The following is a 24,300-nucleotide window of genomic DNA, read 5'->3' as shown; positions in this document are numbered from 1 at the left end:
CACTCTCCCCTTTCCCAAAACCAACCTTCTAAATTTCCTCATGTATTGTTCATTTTTTAAGGACTTGTGATGGTTGAAAGACAGAGATATTAGAGATTATTAAAAAATAAAAATAGTATAAAATAAAAAGAAAAAAAGCCGATCAATCATAATGCCACCAATTTATAGATATAAACATAGCAACAGGGAAGAAAAAAAAAAAAAGCCCTATACCCAACTTCTTGCCATACTTTCCTTTCTATTTTTCCATCCCAGCAACAACTCCAGAAGCTTTCTTCTGTTGAGTGGATTCAGACTGTGACTCAAAGATGCTTGGTTGTGCCTTGTACATTCAGTTTCTTCCACCCTAAGCAGGCCACTCTTAGCATACCCCCGTTTCTGCCGAAATTTCCAGCATCTGCCTGCTTTTTCTTTTGCCCCCTACTTCTTTCACACACTGCTAAGACTGAAGACTGACCATTCTTGTTCTGTTTGTAAACCTGAGAAACTTCACACTCCCAGCCTCATTCAGAAAAAAGTTAATTGCGTTCACCCCAGCACAGCCATCCCATTGTACCAGGGTAATAAAGTAATTTCATAAACTCACTTGCTTTGATCTATAGATACCTACAAGTCTGTATGTCAAGTCTGTAAATCTTCACTTTTTTTTTTTCCTTTAGGACTTCATTTCACCTTTATAAAAATAGGCAACCTGAATTCTAATTTTAGAAAAGCAAAGTGGGACAAAACCACAACAACAAACCAAGTGTTAGTAAAAGCATTAATAAGCAGTCTTCTGAGTCAGCTTGCAAAGCCTAAAACACAAATACTTAATTTATTTTTTTGCTGTTGTTGTTGTTTAATATTTCATCACTGTAAAGCAAGGAATTAGATCATTAGCACTAAAAAAGATGATGTTTTAAAATCAGATTTTTCAATCTCAAGGTAAAACTCCCACCTACTCTGCCCACCCCAGAACCCAGCAATACACTTCCAAGTCAGGAGTTCTACAATTTCAACTATTGAGCAATATAGTCCAACAAAAGTGATATCAGCTACTTTTACAGGATTGCCAAAGGGCTTGACTTGGAAAAGCCAGCAGCTTACCCCAAGAAATTTTTCATTATTTTTTTTCCACAAAACAAAAGGAGTTTTTATTCATTAGAGTTCACTTCTTTTACATGTGCACAGGCTGAAGGCTTTGGCATTGCCTCATAGGAAGTATCTAGCACCAAAATACACAATTATTGAAAAGTTTATTGATCAATGTTTGAATGCTTAGCTTATTTTTTTAATATGCCCCTTAAACAGAATTTTGACATTTTCTTAAGAAAAAAAAAAAAAGCTGGGGAAAAGGAAATAGGTCATTAAAAAGATACTTGAGAATTCCACCAGCAGCAACCTGTAGGCGTAAGGGAAAAGTCATAGTCAAGTATGATTTATGAAGCCTTATTAAATTTACTTAACATAACTGCGAAGCAGACTAGTACACTAATACCCTCTTTAACATAGACCCTCGTGGAATATAGTGCATCCTTTATACAATAAAAAGGCTAATTTAGCTTGTCACAACACAGATCTGAATTAATGCAGAAGTCAAAAGGCTCTCAATTTGTGCTATTAAATAAAAATATTGGGTGATAGCCTAGCTATTTCAACCATTCAATGATTTTTTTTCTTGCCTTGTTCATGTAAAAATCAGTTATTAAGTGTGCATGCAAGAGAAAATTACTGTAGTCAAATGAATATAGATCCACCACAAAAAAATAAAAATAAAAAAAATAAAAAATCCACTATACACAGTGACATTTCAGATCAGCTTTTTTTTTGTTACACAAAGCTGCATTAATTAGGCCATGTGTATTATAAAATTCCAGTTCATTTCAAAGCATTACTTTCTGGCAGATTTTTGGTCTGCATGTAACTAGTCCTGTTTTACTGAGAACTCGTATCATTCCTTCTGGACTACAAATGCCAACTCACCTCTGCTCCTACTATATTCTTCTCACTCACAAAATGTTAAAAGCTGAAAGTTTTATTACATAAAAAAAATGTGTGTATATATACACAAACATACACACACAAATGCTGCTGAAGCTCTATCCTATTCTGAGCCTAGACTGGCAGGTGGTCTTGATGAATGATGGGAGGTTCCTGTGAAGAAGGCGAGGTACCTTGCTGTTGTGTAGCAAAATTAATAAATACCTGTAAGGCAAGAAAAAAGTAAGACTTTCAAAATAACAGTATTTGAACAAAAACTTTGGAGACGTAGCTGGTGATTTTTTTCAGTTGCTTTTCTAAGCTTTTCTGACACAAAAATTAATAGTTTATGCTGCAAGAACCCCTCTAGAGATATGTTTTGTAAACTCTATAAATAATCCCTCTTCACCTCTCCAGCTAACACAGTGGTTGATGAACTATAAAAACAGTGGTAAAATGAGTTACCAACTTATATATGAAAATCATATTTTACTGCTGCACAAGTTACTGAGAAATAATTGTTTTACTTTGCATTTAAATGGCATGCCAGAAGAACTTGAGCCTGCTGTTTCTATCAACCACCATCACACAGATGAAGGTCCAGATATTTCAAGGCAAAGATATACTTCTGAACACTACACAGTAATGATTCAACAACTCATGTGCCTCCTTTATATATACTTTTTTTTTTTTCTAAACAGATCTTACTACAGAAAGACTTGTTTACTTTTAAATCACACAACTATTTGACAGCAAGGAATGGAGAGGGAAAGATGGCTATTCTTGATTCAAATGATCATATTATTCACATGCAAACAAACAGGGTGGATAATAAGGGTGTTTGTTATTCAAGAGAACTATTTTCCTGTTTAAGACTGACACTCAGTTAGTCAGGGAGAAGAAACAAGAGTAGGTGACTGAGGTGATGAATCACCATGAATAATGCAGAGGAAGTAAGCTTGAGTGAACAACTCCTGAACAATCATCAGGCTGGAATCATCATACATTCAGCTATTCGGTGAATAGATAATTTACAAGCAGTTAAAAGATTAGTACAAATCAGAATATTTCACTAATGATTTGCACAAGGGTAAAAGGAATATGTTCACACCATTTATCATACAAATTAATATTTTGACTAGATGTGACTCTGTCAGTTTGCAGAATACATAACAAGAAGTTGCATACAAGAATGCTCTAACACATCACAGCCACTCAGAAATCCCACCCTTGCTATTGTTCTCCTATTCCTTCTGCCCAAATAGGATTTCTTTGTTGTTAATAGTGGGGTCTCTTCTGTCTGTTTGTGCATTTCCACTGTTCTCTATTGTGCAGCATAATACTCACTGCAAAAAAAAGAAAACTCAAAGGAAAATGTCCTGTAAGCCTATGGTTTACTGTGATTTACAGACTTGTTCAGTCTTTTGAAGGGTGTTGGTAAGATCCCAACTTTTATACTGTGGAGGGTAGTTCACAGTCCCGCCTTCTCATCCCACACAGAATGGGATGCATCTAAGCAGTAATTATGCTTGCACATATAATACAAGCATGTGGCTTCATGTGCTGCTTTGACTGTGCTCACCTGCAGTGTAAAAGCAGTAGGGTTCACATGTTACTGTGTAGATCTGAGATAGTCTGGAACTGCTGGTTTATCACATACATCCAGCAAATGATTTTAATGCATCAATAATTACAGTAACACAGAAAGAATGTTTACGGTAAAAAAAAAAAATACCTGTTCCAGCGTGGTTTGGTTAATGGAGTAGTGTTTGATTTGGAGAAAATCTTTGTGGTTCTCTAGGACTCTGAAGAGCTCAGCTAAGCATCCCTCACTTCGAGGGACATGGTACTCAAGCAGGTTAAGATGCTGTCCCTATAAAAAAGTAAAAATAATAAAAACAGATAAAAGTGAATGCACACGATGATGAAGTTGTATTTGCTTTAACCAGTCTGGTTTCAGCAGACCTTCACTGCAAATTAACAATATGAGCTTTTAAATAAGAATATATTTTGCCTGCATTGGTAGCTAAATGAAATGCTCTACTCGGAACATATGTATTTAATGCATGTTCTGAGATGACATTTTGTTAATCTCATAAAAGATATATAAATTTAGGACTCTTTTATGTTATAGGATTCAAATTTAATTGATGGTAGCCCTGATACAATGGAGTTTGGGAAGACATGAGTTTAGTTACCAGTAGGCTTACACATACCCACTTTGACTATACACAAAATGAAAAAATATTGGATTCCCTCATCATTATGTAATCAAGTGGCTGGTATCTAAGAAAGGGAAATTTTCTGTTGATCTGTGTGCTTGTTTTGAGCTTTTGTACATCATAAGATTGCCTTTGATCCTTGCACTGAACTAACACAGATATAAATGAAAACAAAGGAAAATTTATAATGTAATGGGATAGGATATAAAAGAATCCTTAGTAACAATTTCTGCAGTAGGATGCTCTTCAGTTTTATTTATTTATTTATGAAGCTTCATTTCAGCCAGAGAAAAGTCTTTCTCTCTTAATTCTACGCTTTATTGGTAAGTTTCCTGGGAAAATATATGTATTTAAAAAAAAAAAAAAAAACATATATATATAGAGAGAATCTAATTAGTATAGGTCTTTTGTAAGGTTTCATATCAAATAAAAGAATCCCAGTAAAGACAGAGTTGCCAGCTGTGGACCTTAACTACACTCTCAGCAAACTCACTTCATTCCTAATACAGGTGAACAAAAAGGCAAGTTTATCTTGGTCAACAATAAAATCACAAGAAAATTATTACTTAGAGAAAGGACCTATTTGTTTATGTTGCCTAAATGACCATTTGGAGTTGATTTAATCGATATTCCAAGTCAGATTTTTAAAAATTGCTTAATAGGAAAATGAAAAAGATGCACATGCATACTTCTCCAGAAAAAAAAAATCAATATATATAAACATGTATGCATTGTTCTTATCAGCCCACACTTAATCTTGTTGTAGAATAATTACTAGGATGAGGAATTTCAGCTGTACCTTAAATTGTGCTCCAGGAAAATGCAGCTGTAGACAGTCCAGAATCATTCTTCGAGAGCTTATTTCTTCGCTCAGCCAAACTTTGACAGAATAGCCATCCCCAAACCTGAGAATGATACACAGAAACATAGATCCAGTCATCTACACTATGAAGTCAGGAAGAATATATTTCTTTTTTCATTTAATTTTCCTGTAATGATTATGGTAAATAACATCATGTACTCCTATTGCATTATCACTGGGATATTAGCATTATACTATAAAAAGCAGACACTGATTTCAATGAGAAAGTTGTTAAATTAATGGTAACAAATAGAAACAAACAAAAAAAACTTTGTTATCCATAGGTTTTAGTTACAATACTATATTTTATTATACTTTGTACCTTAGGCTAACTAAAGTATACTTTAATTACAACACTGCTTTGAAGAGTTATCAAAAGAAAAAAAAAAAGCTATGAAGTTTTCTAGTTACAAACAAAAAAAGAAATCCTTTATTTTAACTTTTCTGATGATGTAACACTATTTCAAACCTTTTAACAAAGCAGGACAGTTTTTATTTCAGCAAATATGTGTACAATATGTTTTTACAGATACACAAAGTACACAGGTATTTAGGGAGATGGCAAAATTAATGAATTTTCTTTAGCTCTTCGGCCACACAATCTGTTTCAAAAAATAATTTAGGAAATGAACTTCTCTCTTAATATAGATGTGATAAAAGTTAAGTAGAGGCAATCTAACCAACACATTATTTTTTGTTAGATTTACCTGTTGTTGAAGTTCCAATACATCTACCAACACTGAAATCACATCCAGAGCCTCACACGTGTTGCTTAAGTGACAGAAGTTATGCAGCACTGGGGGCAAGGGCAGAGCTCAGCAGAGATGGGGTGACTTGGGGCTGCTGCATGCCTCCCTGCAGCTACACACCCTCCCGTAGTCTTCACTGGCTTGGTTATTCACTAGGGAAAAAAGCCCAGCCAGAGCCAAGTTGGAAGAGCTTTCCTCTCACCCGTGGCAATGCTCTCAGCATGGGTTTTTGCTGGGACTTTACTACTGGCACCAAGCCACTGCTGCTCTCTGTTGTCCAGGAGTAACGGAAAGGCAGATCTGGGAGGGGGACAGGGAGCTCTGGCTGCGTGTCCACATCCTCCTAGAAACCTGGTGGTTCCTCTACCTTCCCATTCCACCACTCCCATATCCTTCACTCCAATGTTATTTCCTTTTTTTCAGGCTCCAGCCCCAGAATTACTCATCCCCAAATCCTTCACTCCATTCTTCTATTTCTATTACCTATCCTCCCTATTGCTCCCTCATGCCAATGCCCCTTCCTGGGTACACGTCTGTGATTCAGGGTAGCAACCGAGTTAATTGGATCCGACAGCTATGAAGTACGTTTTCACATGATCAAAGCAGAAGTAAATATTGTAGCATACTCTGTGATGCTGCCCTTTTCAAATATAGAAAATAATGTCTACAGAATCTCAATCAAAGTGTAACAAAAATAATAAGGACTATTTGGAGACATGTCCAGTTTAACCACTGTCTAAGTAACTGCCAGCTAAATACGTCACATGAAGCACCTTATGTCCCTCATCTATAATGCATATAGAGCAACGTAAGGGCTTTAACTTTTATTTTATGCTGTACCTCCATTGTTATAAAGCCTTTGGTTGTTTTGCTTTTGGAAGGGGTGAGGGAGTTGATTTTGTTTTTAGCCAAATACAGCCGCTGAACCAACTGAATTATAGCAAGAAGAAACATTCTTGATTCAGTGTCCTGTTTGCTAGTTCTTGAAGGACATTATATGAATAAATCCTCTCCAGTCCAAGCTGCAGGGTACCAGCTATTCACTGAGCAGCGTGACCTGACAGATGAACAGTGCTGTTACACTAAAGGGATCCAGAACAGGGTAGAATCCAAAGCAGTGGCTGGGTGGTTTGCTTCACAATGATTTACTAACACATAATAGATCTCTAATTAAATCTTTTAAATGCATAGCATCCTCCCTGCAAAAATACATATGACAATAAAAAAGATGTTACAAAGATGGATATAGTTAACAAGGGTGTTCAGTTTAGATGACAGCCAACCTGAGGCAACATTTTACAAGAGATCACTGATTCTGATCAGTTTTCTGGCATTTCTAGACATCCACTGTTGAATCACAGTTTGAAAAATGCTGGCTTATGGAGATGCTCAATGGTCTCGTAAAACAAAATTGTTGCATGAAATGAAGTTTCCAAAGAAAATGAATCAAAATTCTGATTAGCAAAGACCAAGAAGCCTGTGCAACTTCAGTTTAATTCTAAATTGTGAACAGCACGAACACCAGCACAGTACAAATAAAAAGCTTTAAAAGATTTTTTTCTCTTCTCGCTAGTCAAATTACGATGCTTCTATACCTTGATTTTATAATTCACTTCAGTAAAGCAGCTCCCATTACAGAGTAAGCTGATCAGCAATAAACATTTCCCCTTGCTATAATCAGCAAGCTGCTTTCCGTAGCACACTGAGACAGTGGAAATTGAGTTGACCATTCTTTTTCACTCTGTTTTCCTCTCTGAATCAGACTATATAATTAATTCAGAAACCCAAAGTGGAATTACAGGGAAAAGCACAATCTGGTTTGATTAGCACTGTTAGAATCAAACCTTTAACAACTGATAGTTCAAGACCTAAGGAGGGAAACATTATCATTAAAATGGCTTAAGTTGAGCCAGCACACCTGTTCAGCAGCCATCTGTTGCAAAAGAATCACCATCTCTTCAAAGCTATTCAACAAAGATATTTTCCATTGTTAATTTCTATCACTCACTTTAACAACACCTGCATTTTTATTTGTGTATACACACACACAAACACATATTTTAACAAAAAATATTTTTGCTCTTTATCTTTTCTCTCTTTTCTCTCAGTCAAGCTAGTTGTTTAAGCTTGACTTTCACTTAATCAGCAGTTCTAGGAGAATTATTTGAGTGCTTTACCTACTAAAATGCAACCATGAGACTGAAACTAACACATACATTCCCAGACTGATTTTAAAGTAGTTGAGTATTAACAACAGCATCAACTGAAGAAGTATGAACTTAGCAAAGACTACAAAATGCATCCCACTGCTCCACACCTGTAATTGCATGGGTCTTCAAGCTCACTGAGCAGCTCAAATAATGAGGGAAAAATGGAACTTAAAATGGCAACAAGGAATGAAACAATTTCACAATTGTAAAATGGAACAATTGGGAATTACAAAACAGGCTAAAACTTTTCAGCACAGAAAAAAAAGATGTCTAGGTGGTAGAAAGGTGCCCCAAATCATGACTGGCCTAGACAACACAATTAATGATTGCTTCTTCACTCTCCTATGATCCTGTTTTTCATGCAAGACCAGAGAGCATCAAATTGAATTAGAGCAAAAGGAATTCAAATTCAGTAAGAGGAATTAATTTTCCATATAGCACATGAAAACCGTAGAACTCATTGACACAGGATATGCTGGATGCCAGGATTTGACATGAGCTGAGTAAGAGATTAGGGAAGTTCATGGGGCGGGGGGGGGAGTCCACTAAGGGCTCTTCTGGTTTAGGAAATCTCTAAGCAGCAAATTGCTGAAGGCTTGCTGAGTAATCTGGAAAAGTATCTTAATGTGCTTATCTGGTCCTCCTACTTTTCCCTCCTGGCCAGTATTAGACAGAGAGGATACAATGTTAGATGGGTCTTTGGTCTGACCTTGTAGCTGGTAGTAAAAATATAACAAAGTAGAGGTCAGCCTGGGCTAACCTCCCAAATGGTTCCCCTATTTTCGGAGGGGGTTTCCAGCCCTTGATGTAGCCATGATGGCAGCCATGCTGTCAATAGTATAAGGATAGATAATATTAAGCTAGTTCACATGTATGTCCACCCAAGCTGCAGTCACACAATGGACTAAGGTGTAGCCAGATTTATGAGCAAGCCCCCCAGGCTGCTTTCTTGGGGCTCCTTCTAGCCTTGCAGTAGGAATGGAAGTACATTCATTTGCCAAAAGGTTAAAAATTCTCATAAATACCAAGTAGAGGGGCTACCACTTTAAGCAAACCAAGTAATACTAACTTCTCAGTGTTCTCTTCAGCCCATTTTTCAGAGGTCCTGGGTTAGAGATTTGAGTGGGAATAAGAAAAGTTCCTGAAATACAATGCCTTGTACTCAGATGAGCCTACACTTGGATGGTCAAAAGGGGTCCCTAGAGGTACTAACACACTGTTTTTCAGAGCTAGCCCATGACATCCTGTTTTCTGTGAAAGGTAAAAAATCAAGTCCAGTATCAGCAGACTTCTTTCTATTTGCTCTGCAATAGTCTTTATTATATCTCTAATAAACAATTTCCTTTAAAATTGTTAGGAATTTGCTTGTTCACAAACAAACAAAACCTAATCTAGAAACCACTGTTTTAATTTACAAGATAGTCAAGTACGACCAGCTCCTTGAATCACACTCTTTCCAAACCCATAACTCTTCTTTCCCCACACCAAAATTGCTGAATGTAACCCCAGGAAATCAAGAACATGGCCATATTTCCTAAGCCTTGATGAAAATCAAATCAAATCAAATCAAATCAAATCAAATCAAATCAAATCTTATCATCCTTATGTTTTTTGTTGTTGTTGTTTTGAAATAAACTCAACAAAGATTACATTTCCTGGAGAATATTATGCTATTAAGTTTTGGCATCTGTGTGTGTATATATGTATGTGTGTGTGTGTTTGTGTGTGTGCATGTATGTAAGTATATATTTATACACACACATCAAAAAATTACAGCTCACAAAAAGTTTACTTGTGGAAATACAATGTGCATACTTTATATAAGCACTAGTCTGAGTGATTAAAAGAATACTCCAAAATGACATTATTGAATAAAAAATAAAAAGAACATTGGCACTTAACATTTGAAAGGAAATGCATCTTTTAGAATATATGCCATAAATCAAAGAAGGAGAATAATTTGTTACTGAGCTGTTTGCCACGATGCTTCAGTTTCCATTCATTTACAGACAGATAAGGTTCTGCTTTCCATAAAGTCTCATCTAGACAAGCCAACAGTTATTCCAATATGATTACTCAGGCACAGGATACAGATTCAGGTCATTCACTATTAAGTGGTAGAGAAAGACAATATCTAAGAAGAAAGGTTTCTAAATTTGAGGTATGTGAAATACTTGCTTTATTTTTAAAAAAATGTTACTATCAAATGCAAAAATAACTTGTAAAACGCAAATCCATTCTGCAATTATTCAGAACAACCTTAGTGCTGCTGAACAAACAATAAAAACTTAATTAGATGCAATAACAACTAACTTATAAAATCTATCTTCCATATACTATTCATAGATTGTTTCATCTTTTTTTAATTGATTATGATTTTTCCAGGATAACAATAGAAACATAAAAACAGCTATTAAAACAACAAGTTATACTTGTTCAAATACATTGTACATGCATTTGTGTTCACATATACTCCAAGCTTTCATACAAAGTCACCTAAAGTAAATTTCTATATTCAATAATATCATTGCAATAACAGTGATAGTCTCAGATTATGAACAATGCAGGGTACAATGCTACCTTGCTTTCTGAATTTCAGGCTTTTAAATGCTTAGGTATGATTTCCAAATATGTGGTAAAAACTTCAAAAAATCTTATTAATTGTATGTACAACTGTATGCACACAAAATCTGTCCCTGTACAAACGTATGTATATGTGCTTGTGTTTGCATATACAGGCAAGTATCAGAGATCTGTTACTCTTTTTTTACTTACATATTGCATTCCCTGAGAAATAGGAAGAGCAGCACTGTAATTCTATGCAAGGCTGATGGCGGAGCCTACAAAGAACCAGAACAACAGTTCCTTAAAGTGCCTTCTGGGGCTCAACAGTCAAAAAAGCAGAAGGAAGTAATATTGTCTATGTGTTTCTGTCACTGTTTTCTGTTTGTTTTTGTAGTGATTTTTTTTTTTTTTATCAGAATATTATACACTAAGATGTCTATTGAAAGGACCTTACCAACAATTTAAGTTCAAATTCTCAAGTTCAAAAAATGTTAGAATGAAGGTCAGCTCTAAAATCCACATTCAAACAATTGGAATATCTGCATTATTATATAAGCTTTAATTGCATCACTGCATAGTATCTCTTATAGAAATCCCTACCGTGAAGAGTTTATAAGATAAACTGGAGTTAAATGCTCAGAGAATTGATTTTGTTTACTGAAACATCTGGAAAATGTTGTAAGTAAGATAGCAGATTGCTGAGTAAGTTCTTCACCGTTCTGGTGGATGAAAACGGCTCTGTGGAAGCAAATCCTACCCTTCCACTCCAGTACACCTCTGTGACCCGTGGTAATTCACTCAGACCACATTTTTCACTACTGCTTCCTACCCTGCTAAGTGCCCACCTTGAGACCTAGGGCTCCAATCTGCAGAAGGAATTCATAGTACTTTCATAACACTCACTGCTACAGCTGAAAATAGCAATGGCTTTGTAGTTTTGAGAATACCAAGCACTACGTAGTGTTAAAATATTTAGTCATAAACTGCTCAGATTGGCTACCCAAAACCTTTTAACTTTAGCATATTTGTCATGCTCCAGTTACATCTCTATAAAATGGAGATAATTATTTCAAATCCTGTTTCCTGGAAGTATCATTGAAAACATAGATGTTAATATTTACAAAGTACTGCTCTAATGAATGCTGATAATAGTATATTTAGAGACAGGTTTGAAAAATGCCTAGTAAAGACAGATCACATGCTAGGGGAAGAGAATACAAGTATGCAGCTATACTGCAGTGTCCTGCAGGAAACACCATATAAAATTTCACCCCCCAAAATTGCATTGTGATGTACATACAGAGTAGGGCTGAACTAATGTTGCACAAAGTTTTTTATGAGTATGAAGATAGCTCTGATTTCTGAACTCACAATGCATATGCTTTTAAAGTTGTAGAACTGTTTTCTTAAAGATTTCCTCTGGGAAGATTTAAAAATAGCTATATTGCATGAATACACATTTATGTTGTCTATCAACAGGAATAAAAATTATATTTTTGAATATCATCACTTCTACATTTTATGGCATGTAAGAAAGTCACTGCAAATATTCCTGTTAGTATGATAACACGCTGTCCAATGACGGCTGAAATATTCATAAGATCTTTAAACTTAATCCTTTCTTTTTCCATTTAAGAAATCCACATGCGAGTTATCTTGAGAAAAGCAGTAAAATATTCTTAATCAACCTTCTAAAAAATGTAAAGTGTAAATAGCTTGGCAACACATCTTCCATTCTAACTGCTATAACAAATGGATTAATTGCTGGGTAATTTAATCAGATGGCTTGCTGATACAATTTGAACAATGACTTGATGTGTGTCCAGCACTTGAAAAATTGGTATGGATTTTTCAGCTAAAAGAAGTCTGTCCAGATGGCCCTAAAATGAAGAATGGTACTCAAAATGTTGTTCCCATAGGATTGGCCAGCTGTACCTAACATGGAAATGCTTCTGTTATTTTTTAAAAAAACATTAAGTATAATGGAGAATACTGGAGAGATCGTTTAGATGTAATCCATTCACAGTTTAGAGTAATTGACTCAGTTGGCAGGAGTCAACTGAAATTCTGTTTTAATAGGCACAACTGCTAACACATCTATCTCATACAAACTATATCTAGAACTAAGATGCTAACTTTTTGGAAATTACTCTTCAATTCATTCTTCCTGGCTAACACCTCTTTTGGCCTTATTCAGAAATTTGCCACCTGAAAAAAAAAAAAAAAAAAAAGAGCTCTTCTAAAGAAGTCTAATACCCATACTACTGAGAAATATTTGAGGGTACTTTAAATGTTTAAACAGATAAACATAGTCAGGGCTCAACAGTTGGGAATAAAACCTAAAATACCTTCAATTGTGGAGAGGAGACATTTTTGGGTGAGCACTTGGTAACAGGCTTGCACAAGAGCTGGAAAAATTAAACAAGTCTCACACATTAGAAGCAGTATGTGTCACTTTTTATATCCCTATGAAGCTTTTATGCACATTAAAAAGCACATTAGCATCTTCCTGGAGCTCACTCATAGCCTTCATAGCAGAATTTTGTACTGCCATCTGACAAACCTGTATTCAGTCCAAGACTATGGTCTTTTGCATCTGCCGAGGGCTGAAAGTGTACTGAGAAAGAAAGCTGAATCCTTGAAAGTTCCCACCACAGCAAAGAAGGAAATTTAACAGGGCTCCAAGGAAGACCCATTAAGACTTCATCAAGCATCCATCAAAAAGGCAATCATAACTAGACTTTATAGGCTGGAATGGTACTAAAGGAAAAGCAAATAAAACAATTCTGATGGTTTCCGTCAAGACAGACAGAATCCCCACAAAGAGAAGAAAAATGTTATTTTAGTGAATGTAGCTACATATAAAAGAGGAAAAAAAAATCCTAAGATTTTAATACTATCACATGTAATATTAAAATGTGCTTCCACAGTAATTTCTTAAAATCTAGGACTCATTCTATCATAAATAAAACCTCTATGAAAGTGCTCTGGTTTAAATGTTCATACAGTGTTTACATTTCTTTCTTTTATCCAGTCAAAGCTAGATTAGGTTACCTGTAATTGATTTTTAAGTATTTGTTCAATCTAATTTGTAGAAACAAATTGAAGATAGACCAAAGATATCAACAGCTGCTTATAAATAAGAGAAAAATAAAAAATCATGAGTTGTAAAATCTAACACAACACAAAACCATAATAATCTACGATGATGGCCCCCATGAATTTCTTTTGGTACAATTCCTGCTTGTTAATATTAATTACGTATACTGCCAGTATGAACACACAAAAGCATCATCAAGAAACAATTTCTATAGTATGAGTAATTTAGATCAAATCAGGTGCAGGAAAATTAGTTTTTCTTGTGCTTTTTTTTCACTTACATTGCTTCATGAAAGAGTTTTGTTAAATAAAATGTAAAGCAATGGGGTTTTTTACTCTGAGAAGGTGGCAGGGACAAATACACCAGACTGTGTTAATGCAGGTAAACACTGAAAAAAAAGAATTAACCAGCAATCATACCAGTGGATACAGCTGTTAAGGAAAGTGTTCTTCAGCTGGCAGACTTCTTTCCAAAGAAAAGATTTAGAAATTTTTATGGTTTATCATTTTAGAAGGAAAAAAGTTTTGCTCCATATGAAAGTATGTGACAGGACTATCATATACATATCACAGGGAGGGAAGGAAAATGGGAAGGAAGGATAAACTCTTTCAGGTCCTGGACGTTTTTCAGGACGATAAGGATAATCACAGTGGAAAGTGAGAAAATGACAATTACAATAATTTAAATCTTAATTATTTCAATGGTTTGGAGTAGTAAGTAAAGGAATCCTGCTTCTCTCATGCAGATGGAGAAGTCCTCTGCAAGACAGGCACATGGTAGCATATCTGGAAATTGTCCTAAGATAGGTTTGGAAGGTGAATTATACAGAGGTACTAGACTTCTTAAACCCTTAACGATGACCATATTTATTAGGTGTGTGATAACCTGAAGTCTATGATGGAGCACTGTATGGACAAGTGAAGAAAACCACAGTCAGTAGGTCTGTCTGGAGGGAAGACTGGAAACTAGAGTAAATAACATAAAAATAGCAATACAAGGACATTTTTTGGCTTCTCCACAGCACTTATCAAAAGTTTTCCAAAGAAAGCATGGAAATCTCTTTACTGTACATTTAATTTAAAAAAAAAAAAAAAAAGCAGCTTTAACAGCTGCTTGTATATGAGGTTTTAAGACTACGCTCTCTACAGTTGTTTTTGCTCTCAGAAGCCAAGAAAATGAATTAGGCAGTCAGAGAGAATTCAGACAACTGTATAATTTTAATTAAATCCTTTGGTAAAGCTAGTGATTATTTTATCCTAATAAAAGGTTTTAAAGTTTTAGAAAAATTCAATATGTTCCTGAACAATAGGTGCGGAAAATTTGGAGACTAAATCAATCAACAAGCTAGGAGTTAAAGGGATTTTAGTCTTGCCTTAAATGAAAATCTTCGTGCAGCTTCACCTACACAGTTTCAATTGAAAGCTTCAGTGATACAGGTGTCCAGTGCACATATTAACCCACATGAATGCTACTGATTTGCTTTAAAGTCATGGCAATACAAGAAACACGAACCTGCTGCTAGTATGTAATCTTAGTTTTGTTTTATATATATAGAGAGAGATTTAAAAAATAATTACTATGAATATGACTACCAAACATTTTCATCTTGAACTTGGTTTGGAGAGCTTAAAAGAGGAGCTGATACAGCATTGACTTGTGAATGGCTGATCTGTGAATGTCTTGATGTTCTTAGAATTAATTTGAGTATTCTTCCAGCATGTCACATAGTTTATTCTTCTGCACTGAATTTCTTACTGTGATCTGAAAGAGGTATATTATAGAATCATAGAATGGTTTGGGTTGAAAGGGACCTTAAAAGCCATCTGATTCCAACCCCCTGCCATGGCCAGGGACACCTCCCACCAGACCAGGTTGCTCAACGCCCCATCCAGCCTGGCCTTAAATACCTCAAGGGAGGGGGCATCCACAGGTTCTCTGGGCAAACTGCTCCAGTGCCTCACCACACTCATAGTAAAGAATTTCTTCCTAATATCTAATCTAAAGTTTCTCTCTTTAGTTTAAAACCGTTACTCCTCATCCTATCACCACACTCCCTGACAAAGAGTCCCTCCCCAGCTTTCCCATAGGCCCCCCTTAGGTACTGGAAGGCTGCAATGAGGTCTCCCCAGAGCCTTCTCTTCTCCAGGCTGAACAACCCCAGCAGCTCTCTCCACCTGAAAGAGTATCTAGAGAGAGAGGATAGAAAAATCAAGAAATGTCCTATTTATATGAATATGGTGTGTAATTATGAGTATGTTTAGGATTTCTTACTTCCAAAAAAAGCTGGATGAAAAGATGCTGCTAAAGGAAGCATCAGGAGGGGCAAAACAGTGACAAAGTCACTGAGAGGATAATGGTGAACCTAAACTTTGTGGAATGTTCCCCCCTCATGGTCAAGCTGAGGAGACAGAGACACACACACCCTCCAGAGGAACTGAAATATTAAAAAAAAAAAAAAGAAAAAAAAAGAAAAAAAAAAAAGAAAGAAAACAGAAAAAAAGAGAGAGAGAGAGAATGCCCACATTTATCATAGCTATCTTACACACTCAACTGAAGTGCCTAAGAACCTAGTAATACTGTTTTCCCTTTTCGGGGGACATGCACATCTTCAAAAAGCATTTTTACCTGCCCGAGGTCTACATTGTCTTCTACAGACATCTGTCTCTTACTACAAAAGGAATAAGGGTGCCTGCAGTCCTACTAAACTACTTCAGCTAGTGGGATAATAGACCTTTCTATGTTTTGAAATTTGGCCAAAATGTACTAGATAGCAAAGAAAAAGACCTAGAAACAAAAGAAGTGGAAACTCCTAGAGGGCTTCTCCTGCCTCCAGAAACTGAGGTAACTACTCTGAATGGCATGCAAACATGAATATGACCACAGGGAACAAGCACAAATATGGAAGCAGACCTCAGTTCTTTTCACCATCCTGTTCATAGGTCTGAAGGTCTATTTTGCTGTTAAAAAAAAAAAAAAAAAAAAAAAAAACTTGGAAGGAAAGAGTACATTAAGGTAAACATGATTCAGGCCTGCCATGCTAATGCAGCTGAGAAGCAAGGGCCTACAGTTCTATCCAAAGGACAGAAAGCCAGAAGTGCCCTCAAGGGACAAAAAGTTGTATGAGACTACAGAGTGCTTTATACCCATAACGTAGCACAGTTTCTGTAGAGCTTGTTTACATTGTCAAGTGTATCTGTACTCAAGAGTGCTAAATGCTGAGCTGGTACAAACCATTGTGGCTTTGCAGCTTGTAAATGAGCAATGCCATTACACAGCTGGCTGTCTGGATGCCATAAAAGTTCTACTTATCACTGAATGTAAATGTTCTGTCTCTAAGTTGCAGCAGGTCTGCCTTCCACTTCTGGTCCTGTTTTCTTCATGGTGAATTCAGCCCATCCTCTAAATAAACATCCCCATAAACAGATGTTAAATTAACTTATGAGCAGAGTTGAAGCAGAAGAGATGCTCATCCACACCAGGAAAAGAAAGCAGAAAACTATAGCATAAATATCTAAAATTACCAGTGAATTTGTTAGGAGACAGTAATGGTTCAAAATGCATTGTCTTACTGTCTGCTGACCTGTTAAGTGCTTCTTTCTCTTACGAAAAATTATCACAAGGAACTAAAGGGTATCCCATTATATCACAGAATGTTGAAATCTGACAATGCATTTCTCAGATTGAGTGCAGAAGTGCTTCATTTAGATACAGATCTGTCTTCTTCAATTACCAGTGAAGACTACAAAGCATTTTAGTAATGCCATATGTCAATTTAGCTTGCTGAGATATCCTAATTGGCTCCTTTTTTAACTTCAGTGATGGCAGGAAAAGATGTGCTTAGCAGTCATAAGTATTTATGCCTTGGCACTACTAAATATCTAGCCAGTTCTGAGACTGAAGGTATCTGCAGAAGATTCAATGTTGATATATAATACCTGTTTTTAATGTGCTGGGGAGAACCAAGACACTTGAAGCTTCCATTCACCATAATAGCAAGCCGTGTGCAAAGGGCTTCACATTCCTCCATACTACAAAACATGGTGGAGAAAAGAAAAAGGGGTTAAAAGAAGACAAGTGAAAACAGAGAACACTATTTATACCTACCTTTAATTAAAATGGAAGTAATCTGAACAGCTGAAAAAATAGGTACAACAAAACCTTTGGCTTTAACGGCAACAGTTGAAATTGTAGCCCTCGTTGGTTCATACCAAAACATAATTACCACATGACAGCTAGAAAAGAGCCTCAAAACTGAGTTTATGGTTTTAGTCCATAACTAATTTGACCAATCTAGCTATGATACAAGGGTTTTATTACCACACACCTGGTAGGCAGTCTCAGAAATGCCACTGAGTGTGAGACCATTATTCCCTGTAAAACATGTTTGTGGTCATTTTAAGCAAAGGGACAGAGGGAGAAAAATGAAGTTTGCTCAGCTCACCTCTTGCAAAATATATCTCCTTAAAAAGGAAAGTTACCCTTAGCCTGACTGCAGGACAGAAGAAGATGCAATACACTATAGTCCAAACAGAATTTAGGACATGGAAAAGCAACTGAATAGAACAGCATGATTCTGTTAGATATGGCTGCTTCAGATGATAAAGAATAACTTTGACTTGTAAAGCTTAGGGCAGATATGCTGCCTTTCTACATATTACACAGAATTATGTAAGCATTTCTTCCAAAGTATTGCTTCAGACAGGACATCAGTCAGGACATATTCATCAAAGAGTTGACTTCTCAAAGAGAAGTCAAAGTTGTTTGATGTTCTTGCAATTCACTGTGCTTACTTCCCCATTGCCTCTGAGAAAGCTAAAAAGTCTTCTTGAATGCCTCAGCCATACAGCAGTCCAAATTATAGTATTTACTGAGTGAGCAGGGAGATTAAGTACCCTCCTAGGAATAATTTTCTTAAAATGGGACAGGAATAGGGTGAAAACTGCCATACCACAAGCCACTATGTTTGAGAGAGATGGGGAGACAGCTAACGCATTTTCCCACAAAGCAGGAAGTTAGCTGAGTCATTTTGGCATGTAGTATGTCATAATGCTCCTCTTGGCATAACAGTTCCCAGTTAGGACAAAATAACACAAATTTAGGCCTGTATGGACAGTCAATACAACCACATGCCTCTCCTGCCTCAAAACACAAGTTGCACATTTTTTCTGAAAATGAAATGAATAGGTCTCAAAAGCCAATCTTTACACAGGAAACCATTTCTATACCTCGGTGCATTTACTTGCTGATATGCATAAAGATTCATTTCATAAGAAGGAATACTTTACTTATGAAGCAGCCTTCAAGAGAATAATCTCAAATAAATCTCCAATGGCCTTCAGGAAATGGTATAAAATAATTTCTCCTTCATCCAACCTGGCACAACAATGTCTGATTAATTAGAAACGAGATGTGTACACTATCACTGTACTTATAACTGCTTCAGCCAGAAGTCATTAATTTGTGGAGCTAAATGAGCAATTAGTTACAATTTATTTGATGGATTTATTTATTTATTTATTCTGTTCACAGCATATTAATAATGAGACCACACATCTCTTCTGTTTAGCTGGTGTTTGACAACAGAGGGTTCTTACTATGGACTGGAAAGTTAAAGCAAAATTTACTGAAGATGATTTAATTCACACTGTGTAACTTCTGTTCCCTAATGAGTGAGCTGGTAAACACTTGGGGATCAAATACAGGTATGTGCTTTTGAAGATTCAGTTTCTATAAACAGAATTCTTGAAACTTCTGAATGCATTTTTTTCAGCAATAATGTCGCACGCACACGTGCAGGGACAACAAATAGACTTTTTGAGAACATCTGAAAAATTTAACATCTAGCAAACCTATAAGGAAGTTTTGCTACATTCTGTTATTGATTCATTTATCTTTCAAATTTCATTTGGCCAAAACATCATGTTGCTGTTTTGATTAATCATTTTTTGTCCTTTCTGGGCATGTTTTCATGACCTTCAATCAAAGACATTTTATATATAATTATACTGACTATACTATATTCCCTAGGGGAACATGTAATTTATTCCATTCTACTATAGACATTACAAAACAGTTCTGATGTTTTCCCCAATAAAATGATGCACCAATAACCATACCAAAGAATTGACAAGATACACGCTTCCAAGAAGACAGGGTCAATCCTTCCATTTCCAGCAGTGGATACAGAGAATAGCTGAGGTATGTGTCTTTAGCATACTACAGCATTCTCCTTCAATACACTCATGCAAAACAAAATCATTAATAAAATCAGAAAAGGGCTTTCCACTCCCATGTTTCTAAGGATTTGTAAAGTGGGCAACTGCAAAAGGATAACTTTTGTTCTGAACAAGAAGAGATGCTGCAACATTGAATGGAAAGAGCATAGAAAAGGGAAGAATCACTGCATCATCTTTCTGCCTGTAGCCTCCTTAAGCCACAATCTAATCCTTGAAAAATGTATATGGAAAATATTTATGATTTATGTAAGTTCAACTTTCATGAGCAGGAAGGAGTTGCCATAAGATACCAAAAATAGTGAATATGAGAGTGAAAAAAGAGTGAATATGCCTTCAGAATATGCTCCTCTGCCCTCAGTTAAGAGCAAGTGAGGAAGGAGAATAGGAATATGCTTGCTGCTGTAATAAGGGTCGCACCTGTGGGATGTCAGCACAGCTGCACAGCCATCCTGAACTTCCTTCAGAATGGTTTTCCAAAGGTAGCGTTTAGAGCAAGGATCCATCCCGGAACTGGGCTCATCCTATGGGAAAAATGAAAATAATGATAAAGCAGCACAGGAAAAAGACAGCAGACTTCCAGCCCAGCATGGACAGAATTCACAGTAACAGTACATATTTGTCTCTTTTTAAAAACTATGGTTTGGGGAGATAACTGAAAAGACACCCTGATCAGTTTTTTGTGTTAGTACATTTAACTTCATTTCTATATTTATAAAATGCATTTTTTTTTATTCAAGAGATGTGTATGTGTGTGTGTGTATATATGTAATATATATATGTATATATATACATTCTGCAAGGTTTTGGTTTGTGTCTGTTCCCCTACATGCATAGCTGCCATGAGCACAAACAAGTGCTGAAGAACTCCTGTAACTCACAGCTGCTTGCTACTGCTCACCCCATACAAGGCATGGACAGTATGTTTGGACTCTACATCCTCCAGCTGTTACTCCTAGAGTCCCTTTAGAAAAACTCCCACCCATGACGGAAAGAATCCACAGAACTAAATAATGACCCAACCAGCGCTACCCAATGCAAACTCTCTGACTTTTCCTGTTTCCGACTCAGACGGCTTCCACGGAGAAAGAAGCAAAGCTACAAAAGGCTACATTTCCCCTTCCTATCTAATCCTGCTGTACTCAGTAGATCAAATTTTGACCTCTTCTTCTCATAGAAACATAAGGAATGGTATCTTATTGTCAAAAGCTATTCTCTGTCACAACAAAACTAGCGAGAAGTCTCTTTAACTCTTTAAACTCTTTAAGTTAATTTTAATACTGTACAATTTCATGAGGGCTGTCAGCACCTTCATGACATACCAAATTAGGATAGCATGGGCTTGGCTAATGTATTTGCAGCAAGGACTCCTAGCTGAAAATTGTAAGCAGAGTTATCAAGAAACAAAGCAAATAAAGCATCCTGTCTGATGCTGATTGTGGTGCTTAGCTACCAACAACAAAGGTGAAAAGGAATTCGGTTCAGCCTCTTAACTGTAGAGGGGTAACAAAACAAAGTTTAAAAGCAGTAAAACTGAAAATAAAATATAATAATGATAATAAAAACTACGGCTATCACCTAAATTAATAGCTACAATCCTGGATGCAAGCTGGAAGCAGATACAGTAGTTTACATTGGTGCTTTTGCTTCTCAGACAAAAAAAAAGGGAGAATTTTTTAAAATATTGAGCAGCTCCCTTAAAATCAGATAGCTTTTTTAAAACCAACCAAATCTTTTAAAGTGTTTCACATGTTTATACATTTCTTTCCTTTTGTCATTACATATGCAATAGCATCTGCCCTGAAGGTATGGCTACTTGCTGTAGCAAGCTGTCATAAAAACATTAAAAAACAGTTAGAGCATTTTCTAAGATCAGGAAAAAAGCACTGAATTAAGATTATCTCCTTTTACTAACTGAACCAGCGTCAGTTTAAGCATAAAATGTAAATAAAATAATTCAACTCAGAAGTGAGTCAACATTATGAAGCTAGAAGAAACAAAATATGTCTCATTTTCAGAACGTACACAGCTTTGGAAATATAAACCCTACAACAACACCAATTTTATATTTTTCTACTTAGTCTGTGATCTATGACTAGAAGTACTATTTGCCCTCTCTACTCCGGGGAACAAATCACGTCCTCCTGACAATTCTGAAAGGCTGATTCAACCACTGAACTGGTTGAGATCTTCCCACCCAAGGTTGGAGGAAGAGTGGTCTCATCTCTAGTGAAAAAAATATGTAGTGATGACAAAAAGAATACAGTACAAAATTCCCATAGCTTTGTAATTCCATGATCTTCAATACAAAAGACATTGTTTATGCTGGAAAGGCTAGTTTCAAGCCTAAATGAATGGTAGAATGTGGGCACCAAGACAACACATAATTCAATTTAATACCATTCAGGATTAGTGAATCCAATAAAACCATAAAAAACGGACAAATTTATGAAGCGTGATGAAGCAAGGAATATGAAAATCCTCAAAAAGACAGGTAATTAGTAACGCCAGCACCAAATTACTCACTAAAATCAGAATCTTCCTTCTTGAGACAGCCAGTAGAATTGTTCATATATATTTTTCTCATGTTATATACAAAGTAAAGAGTACATACATCATTAATGTATTTTACAGCATTTTTTTTCTCTTCTACATAAAGAAATCTTAACATAATTATTTATCTATTTGGGTCATGGGATGCTATAATTGCATTTGTACTTGTTTGGGGTCCTTTTTCCTTGCCCATCCCATTGCCCCAAGGAAAAGAAGAAAAAAGAAAAAAGGAAAAACAATGTCAGATTGTGATTTGGAAGCACTGGTGAATAAAATTCATACAAAGTTCATACAGCAAAGCAAACAGGACAGTTGATCACTTGTGTATCAATTACTTCTTGACTGACCAGAAAACTACCTGATTATTATTAAAGCAACACGCAAGACGAGGAAATTCAATGCATTTATCATGTTTCCAAAGTAGCCGCAGTACTGCCTCTACTCACCAGTAAAAGTATTTGGGGTTTACCAACTAAAGCCACAGCAGTAGAGAGCTTTCTCTTTGTGCCAGCACTGTATGTTCTCACCAGTTTGTCAACATGGGCATTGAGATGCAACCGGTTGACAAGGTCTTCTGCTACCTGCAGTTTAGAAATTTGAAAGTCAACAAAGACAAGCCAAATAAGGCAGCATTTAAATACCCTGTTCGTGCAGATTAAAAGCAAACATACAAGTTATTTCCTTATTTACCCCCATTTGCTGCATATTATTACTTCTGAATCATAGAGGTGCACAAAAAGCTACTTTGGGACCCTTTTCCTCCCCACAAAGAATAAGGATTTTCTTATATAAAAAATTTGGCTTTGTCATTCCTTGTAACAGTCATTTGTATTCACTTTGGTTTAGCAGCTCAATGATCTAAAATGTTCCTCATTTCACTTAGTTCTCCAGTATTCACCTGATCAAACACCTCAGTGACTGAAATTCAGGAAATAAAATTCTACATCAGCCACAAAAATGGTAATGGCAGAAAAGCAAGTCATGGATCAAATATTTACAGTTTCTTAAAGACAAAAGGTAATTTAGGATTAAATTAGCAGACCTTTGGAGTAAAGGGGAAGGGCAAATTAGACCCAGTTCTTGAGTGTAATTGCTTAAATAAGTATTTCTGATCTACACTGGTCATGCACAAGAGTGCAGCAGGAGACAATGTTTATATCCTCTATGGCCTTTCTTCTCTACCAGTCAGAGACAATCCTAATGTACAATGCTCCCTTAAATACTGCTGCTAAAGAACTTTAAGTGTACCAAGAGCCTTGTTCCACCTATATCAACTATCACTGCTAGACCATCCAGAGACCTCATGCAAAAACATGTAGGAGTCTTCTACTCAGCACTAACAGACACCCTGCAAAACACTATGTGTTTAGAGGCATGCTGCTGGGTGGCTCTATCATCATCAGGTGATCAAATTCATACTATAGCCAATCTGCCTTTATGCTAGATGTAGCACAACCAGGGGATTCTTGTAACAAGTAGTTGCATGATGCTCTAACTCATGTCTCAGATCCAACACCAGAGCATCCACTACAGTATTATGCATTATTTTTGCTCCCTCTGTGCTACCTTTAGCAAAAAGCAAATACTGGAAGGATTAGTCACATCAGATGGACAGTGTTGAGTTAATTTAGAAAATCTAACAGAAAACAATATATCAATCAACAATATTGTGAATATTCACTATCCATTTCAAGTAAACTGCCATAAACAATCATTTTCATGAGAACTTTATGCAATTTCCTTAGGAGACAATACTCAAGATATTCATGACCCTTCTAGCAAAATTTTCAGTAGTATGCATAAAAATAAAAGACATCTCCAAGAGGTAGTTCTTTGTAGGCAGGAAT

The 24,300-nt window shown here is 36.1% G+C and overlaps 1 protein-coding gene across 1 annotated transcript in view; it reads right to left on the bottom strand.

Moving 5' to 3' along the window:
- Positions 1 to 1,282: 1,282 nt before the first annotated feature.
- ABCA13 (ATP binding cassette subfamily A member 13) overlaps positions 1,283 to 24,300 on the bottom strand; it is a 181,900-nt gene continuing 158,882 nt past the window's right edge. The window contains exons 52-57 of the mRNA XM_040547761.1: positions 22,900 to 23,034; positions 20,321 to 20,424; positions 17,603 to 17,695; positions 4,981 to 5,086; positions 3,695 to 3,832; positions 1,283 to 2,184 (exon numbers count right to left, since the gene is read on the bottom strand). Coding sequence (XP_040403695.1) covers positions 2,095 to 2,184; positions 3,695 to 3,832; positions 4,981 to 5,086; positions 17,603 to 17,695; positions 20,321 to 20,424; positions 22,900 to 23,034 — 666 coding nt within the window. The 3' untranslated portion in view covers positions 1,283 to 2,094. The remainder of the gene's footprint in view (positions 2,185 to 3,694; positions 3,833 to 4,980; positions 5,087 to 17,602; positions 17,696 to 20,320; positions 20,425 to 22,899; positions 23,035 to 24,300) is intronic.

This window comes from Cygnus olor, chromosome 2 (genome assembly GCF_009769625.2).
Source record: "Cygnus olor isolate bCygOlo1 chromosome 2, bCygOlo1.pri.v2, whole genome shotgun sequence".
NCBI lineage: Eukaryota > Metazoa > Chordata > Aves > Anseriformes > Anatidae > Cygnus > Cygnus olor.
Note: the sequence above shows the minus strand (reverse complement) of the source record. Positions and strands in the feature narration are given on the sequence as shown.